The sequence below is a fragment of the Hyla sarda genome, chromosome 8, assembly GCF_029499605.1.
Source record: "Hyla sarda isolate aHylSar1 chromosome 8, aHylSar1.hap1, whole genome shotgun sequence".
NCBI lineage: Eukaryota > Metazoa > Chordata > Amphibia > Anura > Hylidae > Hyla > Hyla sarda.
The window spans coordinates 79,023,068-79,038,146 of NC_079196.1; the positions used below are offsets into that span (position 1 = coordinate 79,023,068).

The 15,079-nt window shown below is 45.1% G+C and overlaps 1 protein-coding gene across 8 annotated transcripts in view; it reads right to left on the reverse strand.

Annotated features, from left to right (window-relative positions):
• Window positions 1–15,079, reverse strand: part of TRPM8 (transient receptor potential cation channel subfamily M member 8) — a 273,438-nt gene that overhangs the window by 66,577 nt on the left and 191,782 nt on the right. For 6 of the 8 annotated variants that reach the window (XM_056535991.1, XM_056535992.1, XM_056535990.1 and 3 more), the window contains 2 exons: window positions 2,347–2,459; window positions 2,037–2,253 (listed from right to left, as the gene is read on the reverse strand). In XM_056535991.1, coding sequence (XP_056391966.1) covers window positions 2,037–2,253; window positions 2,347–2,459 — 330 coding nt within the window. Of the gene's footprint in view, window positions 1–2,036; window positions 2,254–2,345; window positions 2,460–7,597; window positions 7,615–15,079 lie in introns of those variants that run through there. The other 2 variants (XM_056535998.1, XM_056535994.1) reach the window with 2 other exon arrangements.

A 15,079-nucleotide genomic window follows, 5' to 3' on the forward strand; every position in this document is an offset into this window, starting at 1 on the left:
ACCTTCAGTTATCTAACTCAGTATTTTCCAACCAGTGTGCCTCCAGCTGTTGCATAACTTCAACTCCCAGCATGTACTGATCGCCAAAGGGCATGCTGGGAGATGTAGTTATGCAACAGCTGGAGGTACGCAACTACAACTCCCAGCATGCCGAGACAGCTGTTTGCTGTTTGGGCATGCTGGGATTTGCAATTTTGCAACATCTGGAGAGCTATAGTTTAGAGACGACTGCACAGTGATCTCCAAACTGTGGACCTCCAGATGTTGCAAAACTACAAATCCCAGCATGCCCAGGCCGCAAACTGCTGTGTGGGCATGCTAGGAGTTGTAGTTTTGCAAGATCTGGAGTTCTACAGTATAGAGATCACTGTGCAGTGGTCTAAAACTTCAGCCCTCCAGCTGATGCAAAACTACAAATCCCAGCATGCCTAAAAAGCTTTATGGGCACGCTGGGAGTTGTAGTTTTGCAACATCTGGAGGGCTACAGTTTAGCGACCACTATAGTGGTCTCAGACTGTAGCCCTCCAGATGTTGCAAAGCAACTCACCAGCTTCCGTTGGATCCAGGGAGCTGCGTCGCCGATGACTTCACCCCCCCGGTCCTCCGTCGTTTCCCCGTCCTGCCCCACCTATTGTGGGTGGGCAGAACGAGGAAAGCGAAAGTAAAGCCCCCCGCCCCCGATCTGCTATTGGTGGTCGCGTCTAGACCACCAATAGCAGGGATAGGAGGGGTGGCACCCCTGTCACCTCACTCCTATCCCTTCAGGGGGATTGTGGGTGTCATGGACAACCGCGATCCCCCTTCTATTCCGGGTCGGCGGGTCACCATAGACCCGTTTGACCCGGAATTGGCGCAAATCGAAAGTGTAAATTCACTTGCGATTTGCGCCGATCACCGACGTGGGGGGGTCTGATGACCCCCCTGGGCATTTGCGCGGGGTGCCTGCTGATCGATATCAGCAGTCACCCCGGTCCGGTCCCCGCCGCGGCCTGGGTCCTTAACTACTAGGGACCGAAGGCGTACCTGTACACCCTGGGTCCCTATGTGGTTAAAAAAACTGCAATATTTCTAAAATAGTTAGTGAAATGGAATATAAAAAATATTGGAAATGTAAAAATATATGTTTAACATAAAAACATGATTTAAGAATAGGTCATTTTCTGATGACACATTTAATTTAACGTAAAACCTGGCCATACAATAGCTGTTGGCCAAATGCTCCTTCAGCTAATGGCTATCTCTCCCATTCCCTTGGAGATGAAAATTCATGTGTTCTGAAGAGAGAGAGGGTGGGTAAGGCATCGCTACAAAACATGACCCTTCCTTCTCTCCCCTAAAAACATTTGTTGGAAAAAATTAAAGGGGTAGTCCAGTGGTGAAAAACTTATACCCTATCCTAAGGATAGGGCATAAGTTTGAGATCGCGGGGGGTCCGACCGCTGGGGCCCCCTGCCATCTCTCTGTACGGGGGCCAGGCTCTCCGGCCAGATAGCGGGTGTTGACCACTGCACGGAGCGGCGGCCGACACGCCCACTCAATACAACGCTATGGCAGAGCCGGAGATTGCCGAAGGCAGTGCTCCGGCTCTGCCATAGAGTTGTATTGAGGGGGCGTGTCGGCTGCCGCTCCGTACGGAGGTCGACATGCCCCCTTCCCGGCGGGGCCCCCTACAGGAGATCGCGGGGGCCCCCAGCAGTCGGACCCCCCACGATCTGCAACTTATCCCCTATCCTTAGGATAGGGGATAAGTTGTTCACCACTGGACTACTCCTTTAAGGCTAGGATTCCACTTGTTTTTTATTTTTTTCTGGCAGAAATGGATCCATTTGGAAGGAGAAATATAAGTCCTTCCTTTATATGTCCTATTCCTTTTGGCTCAAAAACTGCAGTGGCAGTTTTCCAAAAACTGCCAGAAAAAAACCCAAGTGGAAACTTAGCCTTAGGAGGCTCTCATACAGCTGGTCTCACTGAAATTGGCAGGTTTTGTGTCCACATTTCATGGGGAGCCTTTAGAACAACACAACAGGGAATCGTACCTGTCTTATCTCATCACAAAATAAGACAAAAACCAGAAAATAGACCGCGATCTCAAGACCGGTAGGGGATCTTTGGAAATCCATCAGTATGACATATGCAAACAGCAGCAGGAATCCAATATAGAAGATGACTGTCCAAGAGAAGACCACAAAAGGAGAAGTGAAAAAGTCAAACAAATTGAACAGAACTGTTCTTTCTCCATCTGTTGTTTTTTTCCTGTGTTGAAAAGTAAGAGCACATGTAAGTAACCAATCTACTACACCTTATACAGTGTATATCATAATAAAACATAAGATCTAAGACAGATACCTGAATGAAATGAATCCACAGCAGATGAGAGGAAAGAAGAAAAGGGACATGATGATCTTCCAGTTCTTAGTATCCCTAGAAATTTCTCCATACCATTGCTTGGAGAGAAAGTTCTGAGTCATGATAAAAGGAAGAAGAGATAAGATAGGGGCAGGTTGTAAATTAGATGATGACAATTATATAAGTTTTCGCAGGAAAAACCATGTTGGCTTGCATTAAAGGGTAAAACTAAAATGCATTTGCAAGGTTGGAAGCTTATGTTTGCTGCATATTAATACTGTGTAAATCAATGTAACTAAATGATCGTATACAGCATCAAATCTGCAGCAAACATGGTACATGTGAATGTAGTAAACAACATTTTGAATAGAATACAAATAAAAGCATTTATGTTTCTTTAGAGTAGAACCACACAGGTTGTGTTGCAGTTGCATTGCATTTTGCAACTGAACCATCTCTAGTTTCCATACTCTCCAATGGGAAGTGCATCTGTATCCGAAAGGTCCTCAGGTTTTCTGTCATATTACAACTTGGCTCCATGAACTTTAATGGAACTGAGCGATGAAACACACAATCTTAAAACAGGAGCAGTGTTGTTTTCTTTTTCTTATTTTTTTTTAAGAAACCAGCTTTTTTTTTTAAATCCTAGATAATCCCTTTAACCTTTTTAGGACGAAGAGTGTACAGGTACACCCTTGCGTCCTGGTACTTGAAGAGCGAGGGTGTACCTGTACAACCTGGTCCCGTTACCAGCGTTTGAAGCGTGCTCACAAGCTGAGCACACTTCATACCCGGTGGGTCCCAATTGCTATTGTTATGAAAACTAAATAGTTAATAGTAACTGGATGATTAAATACCAGAAAAATAAGGGTTCTATGAGCAAGAATGATAGATGGTTGTATGTGGAAGGAGGAGAAAGCCAACCTTGAGAGAGGAGACAATTAGTTTCTTTTGAATCTGGGACGGTCTCCAATGATTATGAGGGCTGAGGGATGTTCTCTTATTTTTTTTGTGAGAAAATGCTGTGTATGTATCCAAAACAATATAATCTATGACATACATCTAGTGTATGAAAGGTAGGTAGCCATTTTTAATAAACAGATCAGCACATTATTGAAATTGTACCAGCTTGTCTGCGTATTCATTAATGTAGCTTCTCATTTGGCCAAATTATACCTCTAAGACTAATTTGTACCCACACATATCAGCAGCCAGGACCCACCGTTAATGCTGGGCATCTCAAATGGGGCCGATGCCCGGCATTAACCCTTTAGATTGCAGGGTTAATAATGCAGGTTAGCTTAGGGCAGCTGATCTGTACATCCGTAGCAAAATCGTGAGTCCCGATCAGCTGAGTGGATGGCGGGAGGGCCCTTAACTGCCTCTGATGGGTGCTCTGAGGCTCTGGCCAGCTATGGCAGGCTAGAGCACCAGAGCACCGATAACACTGATCAATGCTATGCTATAGCATAGCATTGAACAGTGTATGCAATCGTAAGATTGCATGTTAAAGCCCCCTATAGGAACTAAAAAAAAAGAGTAAAAAAAATAAAAATAAAGTGAATTAAAGGGGTACTCCGCCCCTAGACATCTTATCCCCAATCCAAAGGATAGGAATAAGATGTCTTATCGCGGGAGTCCCCTGCGATCTCAACTGCGGAACCCCAGACATCCGGTGCACGGAGCAAAGGCCGGTGATGTGGGGCGGCGGCTCGTGGCATCATGGCCACAAACCACTCCTGATGTCACGGCCACGCCCCATCAATGCAAGTCTATGGGAGGGGACGTGATGTCTGATCGCGGGGTGGTTCCCAAATAGTTTGAATTTCCCCCTTTTCAATTTGAATTCCCCCCCCCTTTTCAATTTTTTAAAATAAAATAATGTAATGAAAAAGAAACATAATCATATGTTGTACCGTTGCGTTTGTAAATGTCCGAACTATTAAAATATAAGGTTAGTTAAACCGCACAGTCGATGGTGCACATGTAAAAAAAACACCAGTCCAAAACTGTAAAAAAAATTTAAAAAAGTCCAAAACTGCGCATTTTTTATCACTTCATTTACCATAAAAATTTATAAAAAGGGATCAAAATGTCCTATCAGAATAAAAACTACAGATCAAGGCGCAAAAAATTAGCCCTCATAGAGCCCTGTATGTGGAAAAATTTAAAACATACTAATTTTGGTGAATGTAATTATAATTTTTTTTAAAGTAGTAAAATAAAATAAAACCTACATAAATTGGGTATCCTTGTAACGTATGGATCTACAGAATTAATTATTTTTGGTTTTGCCATAGATTTTGTTATGAAATCATTTATATAATTACAAAGTACAATTAGTGACGCAAAAAAACAAGCCCTTATATGGGTCTGTACGTGCAAAATTTAGTGTTGTGATTTTAAGAAGGGGAGGAGGAAAAAAAGAATTGGCCTGGTCCTTAAGGGAGTACTCCAGTGGAAAAAATGTTTTTTCCAAATCAACTGGCTCTTGAAAATTACTTCTATTAAAAAATCTTAATCCTTGCAGTACTTATCAGCTGCTGCATACTACAGAGAAAGTTGAGTTGTTCTTTTCTGTCTGACCACTCTGCTCTCTGCTGAAACCTCTGTCCATGTCAGGAACTGTCCAGAGTAGGAGCAAATCCCCATAGCAAACCTCTCCTGCTCCGTACAGTACCTGACATGGACAGAGGTGTCAGCAAAGAGCAGAGTTCATAGCCAGCACTCTGCTCCACCCATTCGGCCCAGGCATTTTTTTAATTAGCAGGAGACTGCATAAGGGTTTCCTCTTAGCATTCTCCCAGCTCTCTGGCAGGGAGCACTTGGTAGGTATTCACATTGGTGTGGTTGCACTGCGGCGGTCATTGTTACTGTGATGCTTTTTCTGTGGGGTGGTGTGGCCCGGAGCCAAGGGCTTGGTCGGGCAGCAGTGGGACTGCCTGGCCACTGGGTTGCTCCGCCTGTGGGCATGGTGTTGTGGTGGTGGTGGCCGCTGCCCGGCGCTACACCAATGTTGGGTTTGGGACCCACTCTAAATAGGTGACCATGACGTGCCAAGTGGGCTTTTACTTTTTGATCCAAATGTATACTAACAACCTGTTAGTGTTTGAATTTATGCTGAGAAGCAAGTAGATCAAAATACAAATTGTGGATGTGCGGCCGTGTTTCTTTCCTCTTTTTGGTTTACAGTTGTAGTCTCTCCTCCTCTTTCATAGCCAGCACTCTGCTCCACCCATTTGGCCCAGGCATTTTTAACTAGCAGGAGACTGCATAAGGGTTTCCTCCTAGCATTCTCCCAGCCCCCTGGCAGGGAGCACTTGGTAGGTATTCACATTGGTGTGGTTGCACTGCGGCTGTCATTGTTATTGTGATGCTTTGTCTGTGGGGTGGTGTGGCCAGGAGCCAGGGGCTTGGTATGGCAGCAGTGGGGCTGCCTGGCCACTCGGTCGCTCCCCCTGTAGACATGGTTTTACGGTGGTGGTGGCCGCCCCCCGGCACTATGCCAATGTTAGGTTAGGGACCCACTCTAAATAGGTGGCCTTGACGTGGCGAGTGGGCTTGTTCTTTTTGATCAAAATGTATACTAATGACCTGTTAGTATTTGAATTTATGCTGGGAAGCAAGTAGATCAAAATACAGATTGTGGATGTGCGACTGTGTTTCTTTTCTCTTTGTGTTTTACAAAGAGCTGAGTGGTCAGACAGAAAAGAACAACTCAACTTTCTCTGCAGTATATGTGATATCCCAGTACGGGATATGCTCCTACAGTCCTGTCTGGTTGAGTCCCTGTATGTCCTCAGACACAATTAATCCCCTGGGTCAGGAACCACAGTTATGAAAAGCTACTAAAACCCAGGGCCAAAGCCCGGGGCACAAGATTCCTTTATTAGCTAACCCCCCCCCCCTCTTCTTTTTATTAAAACATAACTTTTATTTCTTATTAATTTCTTATTAAAAAGTTTTGCCAATTTTTCCTCCTGAGGACGGTGCTGATGCACTGAAACTAGTTGAGGGCGGCAATTTCTGTGCTTTTAATATTGTAATCCAGTTTTTTCAGTTACAATAGGGTGTCTGCAGACCCTTATACCATCAGACAGAGGGCTTGTCCCTCCTTTGACTTATATTTCTGGAGCTGGTTACTTGATTTTAAATCACTTGTCACTGTTATCTTAACAATAAGAAATAAAAGTTATGTTTTAATAAAAAGAAGAGGGGGGTTAGCTAATAAAGGAATTGTGTATAAGCTATATATTAAGAGTAAAGGACCTTTGATATGGTCACATGATTGTTAGTCACATGATAAAGGTTGTCACATGTTTTGTTACCCAGAGAGCGCCAGGTGACCCGCAGTTGGCCTATGGGCTCCTTGATCAGTCCCCCTTTATAAGAGGGGGAGGTACTACCATCTCTCTCTTGTGTTTCACTTTCTGCTGAGGTCAAGTCCAGTCCAGATGTCTCAGAGCCAGTGTCCAGTACATCTGAAGGCCTGAAGCCTAAATTGCAGGAACAGATCTGTGGATCACCATAATCTTTGGCGTCATGAACACCATACAGCTGTGTGCAATAGTGTTGCTCACGAATATTCGCAATTCGAATATTATTCGCGAATATCGCATATTCGCGAATTCGCGAATTTCGCGAATATAGCGCTATATATTCGTAATTACGAATATTCGTTTTTTTTTTTTTTTTTTTTTTTTTTTTTTTCACAGTACACATCACAGTGATCATCTCTCTCTGCTTCCAGCTTGTGTGGTGTAAAGAAGGCTCTAATACTACTGTGTGAGACTGGCGCGCGAAAATTCGCATATACGAAAATTAGCACATGCGAATTTTCACATATGCGAATTTTCGCGTATGTTAATTTTGTATATGCTAATATGCACATATGATAGTTTTCGCATACGCGAATGTTCGCATATGCGAAAATAAAACGGGAATATAACGAATATGCGAATATTCGCGAATATATGACGAATATTCGTCCATATATTCGCGAATATTCGCGAATTCGAATATGGCCTATGCCGCTCAACACTAGTGTGCAATATGCCACAAAGCAGCAAGTCCTTCCCCCTAGTCTGAACTGTGTCTGAGAAAAATCAAATGCAGATGCCAAAATGTTTGCGCCACAAAAGTGTACGGGACTGTTGTTACTGCAAAGTGTTACTGGCAGGCACTGGTAAAATAGTGGGGTAGTTGAAGGAAAGACTGTTAATTGCCATGGCGGAATGTGCAAAGTCAGTACCTGAAAGGGTTAAACGTAGTCTGGTGTTTCCCGTGTGTGGGAGCGGTTGAAGCTCTGCCCCATTAGTACCCAGCAGTGAGGGAGGAACTAAATGTCCGCCCTGTGTTGCACAGGGGAAGACTTTACCGACCGGACCTAGAGAAACCCTTGCCTAGAGAAACCCCCTCTGCTCCTGCCCCATGTAATCTCAGTTACTATGCTCCTTCACCCGCTAGATATTCTGGGAGTAATAGACCCTTCTGTACCCACTGTAACAAGTCTAGACACTATACAATGCACTGCTGGGGTTTAAACGGAATTCCCTCTGGGGTCAAGGACCAGCCCCCAGGAAAACAGCCAGCAGTCACAACTCCTGAACGCCCTAAGTCAGGACTATCACATTATGTCGCCTCTTGCCCCTATGTAAGGATTATTGTGGAAGGTGTACCGTTAGTTGGAGGCGTTGATAGATAAAGGGTCACAAGTGTCTACTTTATCTAAAAATGTTTTCTATTAGTATTGGGATGCTCGTGTATTGTGTGAGCCTGATGATGTTGATCTGAGAGTAGTAGCAGGTAATGGGCAACCAATACCCAGGCATGGATATTGGGAGCTAATCATTCAGTTGGGAGAGCACGTACTTGGAGGGCAGGAATTGATTGTAACTAATGTGTCAGATAAGGGGTCTGCTGAGTTTATATTGGGGATGACATCATGAAATACTGTTTTGCTGAGATAGTAGATTCCTTGCATGCCTCTCTCCCCTACATGTCCCCCTCAGGCCAGCGGGCTGCGCAGCACCACTTGAAAGTCCTACAAGCGGAACAAAAGTTTGCCAACAAGCAAGGCAAGATCTGCAGAGTATGAGCTCAAGACATCAGGTCGGTGACCTTACAACCCAATACAGAGACCATCATCTGGTGCCATGCACGTCCTGGAGTAAGGAACAAGGACAATCAAGCTCTGCTGGACCCTATGCGGCTGGAAGATCACCCCCTTGTATGAGCTGTGAGAAGCCTTGTCACGGTTACCAACGGGAGAGTCCCAGTCCGGTTAGCCAATCTGTTGGATGTTGCTGCTATATTGCCTAAATACACCCCAGTCACCAAGCTTTATCTTCTAGAGTCAAGGGACATCTTAACAGAAAGCAAGGTGGCCCAACAGCAGGTGTCCCAAGTAACTCCGGGATTTGCTGCAAGTTCCCCTGAGCCCTGGTGGGCACAATTCCAAGTGGGAGACGAGACCACTACCGAGAGATCAAGTCAGTGGGGTCATCAATGTCGCCAAGAGGTACCACAAGGCTTTCAGTAAACACCGCAGAGACTTTGGACGCACGTCCATGATCCAGCACAGGATCCTGACAGGCGACAGTCCACCTATCAAAGAAAGACACCGTCCGGTCGCACCAGGCATGTATCAAACCGTTAAGAAGATGCTGGTTGACATGAAGGACACTGACGTCATTCAAGAGAGTCAAAGTCCCTGGTCAAGAAGAAAGATGGGACCATCCGGTTTTGTGTCGACTACAGGAAACTGAAGAATATCACACATAAGGATGCTTATCCCCTTCCAAGAATCGAAGAGTCACTTGCAGCTCTTGGGTCAGTTGCTTACTTCTCCACCTTGGACATTACCAGTGGGTATTGGCAAGTGCCTATGGCCGAGGAAGACCGAGAGAAGACAGCCTTCGTGACACCCATTGTTAGATAAATAGAGAAAAAACAAAGGTGCGCTCCTAGTGCAGGCGGTTTAAAATTGAGCTAAGGTGCACATATGAAATTGGAGGCTTACCAGGTAGTGTTGTGCTTAGGGCCAAGGTCAGCTGGATAATGCAAGAGAAATCGTGGATAAATCCAAAAAAGAGAGGACTTCCCGACTGGCGCTTCTCTTCCCAGGAAAATTGTGGAACCAGCAGCCCACAGTGTAGAAAATGGTCATTTATTGATGCTATCAATAAATGACCATTTTCTACACTGTGGGTTGCTGGTTCCACAATTTTACTGGGAGGAGAAGCACCAGTCGGGAAGTCCTCTCTTTTTTTGGATTTATCCACGATTTCACATTTGTGACATCCATGGGACTGTTCAAATTCAAGAGTATGCCGTTTGGGCTGTGCAACGCCTCTGCTACTTTCCAGCGTCTGATAGAGCGGTGCCTGGACCATCTAAACTTTCAGAGTGCCCTGTTGTACCTAGATGATGTCATTGTGTACTTGAAGTCTTACAGGGAGCACCTTAGTAATCTGTCAGACTGTCTTCCAAGTCTTGATCAAACATGGGCTGAAGATTAAGCCGTCCAAGTGTCATCTGCTTAAACCTCAGGTGCATTACCTAGGTCATGTTGTCAGTGCCGAGGGAGTCCAGCCTAGCCCTGAGAAGATAGAGATTGTCAAGGTCTGGCCTACCCTGCGCAAGGCGAAAGATGCAAGGAGCTTTCTGGGATTTGCCTGCTACTACTGCCGCTTCATTCCCCACTTCGCCCAGATTGCAGAACCCCTCACAGCTCTCTTATGGGGTATGGCGAAGGAGAACTACAGTGGAAGACTACCTGTTAAATGAGCAAGAAACAGCGTTCCAAGCTCTTAAACACCTGTTGACAGAACAGAAAGGTGATTTTAGTAGGTACCTGGCAGACAGTAATGGACATGCTTAGGAAAGATCTGTGCTTGTCTTGGGGCTCTTTGGGATGTTGTGAGATTACAATAACACTGTAGCTAGCTTTTTGTAAACTGGTATTTCCTGTTTGATTTTTTGCCTACAAATCCCATAATTCCATTTTCCTCCCTTCCACACATCAGCCACCCCACCCATTAAAACATAAATGAGCTGCATCCATTCAAAAGACCTGTGGTTTTCAATCAGTGTGCCTACAGCTGTTGCATTAGTTGCAGATTGATCTCTCTCCCATAAAGCAATCTCTCCACCCATTGAAGCAGACAGGCTCCCTGTCATCAGCTGACTAGTGAGTCAGGTCTCGGCCGCATTGCAACCTGGGAAAAATCTGAGACAACAGTCATTTTGTATGCTGTTAAAAATAAATAGTGGGGTGAAAATCACATAAGAATTGTGAGAAAACCGTCACACACAGGTACATACACTATATTATGAACTACACTAACTTTACAGCTCCTGTAGCATAGTCAAATAAAAAAAAACTGGAATACCCCTTTAAAGACTACTTGGCTGCCACGCCATTCACTGTCTACATGGATAATAACCCGTTGGCCCATCTGAATACTGCTAAATTGGGTGCCATCGAGCAGCGTTGGGCCTTAAGATTGGCCAACTACAACTTCACCATCAAGTACAGAAGTGGCAAGTCAAATGTTAACGCGATGTACTGTCTCGAATGACCCCTGGCATAGAACCACCAGTTGAGGACAAGTGGAAAGACGTGGAGATGCCTTGAATAGGGTGAACCCAGGTCCGAGAAGGTCCAGGAAGACCTATACACCTGGAAGACTCTACAAGACGAAAGTCGTGTCATGGTGGATCTGTTGGACTACCTTCTGATGAAAAAGGTACCAACCAGTCTATGCTGGGCCCAGTGTGACTACGAGTTGAAACGTCTGTGGTGACAGAGAAAGTGACTGTTCATGCACAAGGGACTGTTGTACCAAAACTCTTTGGATCCATTTTCTGGTGATCGACTTCATCAGATTCTGGGTTCCCGAAGAGACGCGGCGATGGTCCTCAACGCATACCATGATCAGGACACTTTGGAGTCCACAAAACCAAAACTACTGTCAGAAGAAGGTTCTACTGGATTGGGATGCGGAGTGACATCGAGAAATGGTGCAGTGAATGTGCCGTCTGAAAACGAGCGCAAGGACGCCAGAGCACCCCTTCATTCCATCCAGAGTGAAAGACCTAACCAGTTGTTCGCACTAGACCATGTCAAGTTGTCTCCTACCCTGTCCGTGCACACTTATGCTCTCACTATGGTGGATCACTACTCTAAGTCGGTTGTCGTAGTGCCCATTAAGGACCTCACAGCCAAAACCACGGCCCAGATGTTCTACACTTATTGGGTGCAAATCCTTGGGTGTCCAGAGTCTGTCCTAACGTGCCGAGGAATAGCCTTCAAGGACCAACTCTTCCAGGAGCTATGTCAGTTCCACGCCTGCAAGAAACACCGGACTACTGCTTACCACCCTCAAGGGAACGGTCTCTGTGAGCCCATCAATCAAGTTTTTATCCTCATACTGTGAGCAGGGTCTGTGTCAAAGGATGAAGAGTGGCCCCGGTTGTTGCCGGAATTGCTGGAAATTTATAAGAACACAGTCCATTGTTCTACCGGATACACTCTGTTCTACTTGATGATGGGTCGACACGGGCAGCTGCCAAAAGATCGGACGTTCGGACTTCAAGCTCCCTTCAACAATTCTCTGCAAGCTTCTAAGGAGTGGGTCTCTGACCACCAAAGAAGGATCCAGGAAACAAAAGAGATTGTCAATAAAAAGATTGGTGAGGCTCAGCAAAGAAAGCAGCAAGACTACAACCGTCATGCCTCTACCAAACCTTTCCAGTTGGGCAACAAGGTCTGGCTGCGGAAGTTCCCAAGGACCCACAAACTGGACTCCCTCTGGGAAACGGAGCCCTACACGGTGACGGTCGTACCCTACCCAGACTCAGATGTGTTCGCAATCTAGAAATCAGGGTACGAGCCGCAAGTTGTCCACCCTAACCGGATAAAGTTATGCTGTAAGGAAGACCTGCCTGAACCTCCTGTACCTCCTCCAACAGCTGTCAGACCTATACGGGAGTATGTACCTGGAGAAGGGATCCACCCATCCATGGATGTACCCATGTTTTCTCCCAGCCAAACTGCAATCTTCGGTATCATGCCATCTCCGGGGCCGGTGCAACCAACTCTAGTCATCTCACCAGCTCGAGTCCTGTCACCATTGGCACCAGTCTACATTCTAGTTTCCAGGTCTCCAGTATCCCTGCCAGCCAGCCCGAGTCCAGATAGTCCAGAACCAGTTCCAACTCTAGAAATGGATCTTCAAGATACCTCTATCCTCCAGTTGTAACAAGAGCTCCCGAAGAGGGAAGTGTTCCTGAGTCGCAAGAGGTGGCGCTGCGTAGATCCCAACAGTCAGTTACCCGCAAGCTACAAGGATTAACATCATGTACAGAGTAAAGTCATGTACTACACATAGTCCACAAGTACACATAAAGTCATGTACACATATCCACTGTACATTAGGACTGTAACACTCACAACTACACAGTCCATACAAATGTCTTATATGTCTAAAATGTCTAATGTCATTTCTTGTGTCCACGTGCTCAGAATACTTTGCTGGCCAGAAGGTATTCCTGTTCCCACAAAAGCACGTAATTCAAAAGTCAGAGGAAACAAATATCAAATGTTATCTAAGAAATGTCTAAATATATCTAGTGTTCTGGGGAGAAGTGTGAAATGCCAATGGGGAGAAGTGTGTAATGCAGAAGGCATTGGGCAGAGAGCCTCCGGCAACCCAATCCGCCAGTGTCATATCTAGTCATGTATAGAGTGTTATATGTATAGTAAAATGTAAAATGTATAGTCAGCTGTCATAATATGCATAGTTGAATGTCATAAAATGCATAGTCATAGTCCATAAGTCATGTTTATACCATAGTCATAGGTATATCGTCATTATTATACATAGCCAAGTTAGGAGAAACATAAGGAGGCACTCACGTTTAAGGTGAAAGCAGGGTTTTCTTTCTTTATTTCAGGTGCGGTAAAACACGACGGCGTGGGACGCCATGGCGGTACGAGCAGGTCGTGACAATTGTTTCACGCCTCTAGGGCGTTTCTTCAGACTTTTTCTGGAGTCTGAAGAAACGCCCAAGAGGCGTGAAACAATTGTCACGACCTGCTCGTACCACCATGGCATCCCACGCCGTTGTGTTTTACCGTACCTGAAATAAATAAAGAAAACCCTGCTTTCACCTTATAAGTGAGTGCCTCCTTATGTCATTTCTACTGCTATAGAAGATTGAGCACCGCTGTTAGTGAATGCACGGGACTGTGACGGCTTGCTGCACTGATAAACGCATGATTACACTGGCTCATGTGGTAATCTCCATAGAATAGTGCTGTGCCGGCTCTGTATCTTTCTCTACAATTATTATAAATTGTCCTTATTCTCTAGCAATTCCATGGTTATTTTCAGTTACACAAATCTAACAGAGCATGTATGGACATTGACACAGAGACTTTATTGCATTATCAGTTCTTGTCAACAAACAGGCTGGATATGGACGTTAATTCCAACACCCCAGGACTGCATGTGGCTCCGTGGCCGTTTTGCTCCTCAAAGCCTTCCAGGATGAATGTTGAGGGCGACTTTGCTTAAGTAGGGGGGTTTGTGATGTCCCAGTATGTGATATGCTCCTACAGTCCTGTCTGGTTGAGTCCCTGTATGTCCTCACAGTGTTCCTCCATAATGTGTATAAGTTATATATTAAGGGTAAAGATCTTTTGATATGGTCACTTGATTGTTAGTCACATGATAAAGGTTGTCAAATGTTCAAGTCATATGTTTTGTTACCCAGAGAGCACCAGGTGACCCGCAGTTGGCCTATGGGCTCCTTGCTCAGCCCCCCTTTATAAGAGGGGGGAGGTACTACCATCTGTCTCTTGTGTTTTACTTTCTGCTGAGGTCAAGTCCAGTCCAGACATCTGAGCCAGTGTCCAGTACATCTGGAGGCCTCAAGCCTAAATTGCAGCCACAGATCTGTAAGTCCAGTCATCTTTGTCTGCTGTTACTATCTTCAGTCAACTCAAGTCATTTATAGTCAGCGTGGTTGTGCTAGAGTCTGTCAAGTCACTGCAACTCCCAGCAAGCTGTAAGGTCCCTCGTGTTACTGGTCACCTTTCTGGGAACCTTACTACCCTGTATTGACTGTTAGACCTGTTCAACTTCAGCAAAGCTACCATTAACCATAAACTGGCCTTGGACTATTATTTACCCCTGCCTAACCTAGGAGTAACAGGATTACCTTCGGGTGGCTACATAGGCAAACCACGCCCTGGCATCACAAACACTAAGGGGTTAACACATCTATCCCTGGGCAACACCATCTGCCCCTGCACCTCACATCGCACCCCTGTGGCTCACCACATATACAGCAGCTGATAAGTGCTGTAAGGATTAAGATTTTTTTTAATAGAAGTAATTTACAAATCATTTTAACTTTCTGGCACCAGTTAATCACACAAGTGTTAAATGAAGGTGTCAACTTTTGTTTAGTTTTTTTTATATTAAGACAAAAGTAAACACTAGGCTGGCAGCTACCTTCCCTCCCTGCACCCCGGATGAATATGTTTCTTGTTCTATAAGACTTTTCTGCAATAAAGCCTGAACTTTTAGCTGCATCAGATGGTGAGTGCGGACATACCTTTTTCTCTTATTTTTTGTATAAACACTAGGTAGTATAAGGTAATAGCAGCATTTGCTATTACTGCATGATACAACCGCAATGCATCGTAACTGCAATGCAACAT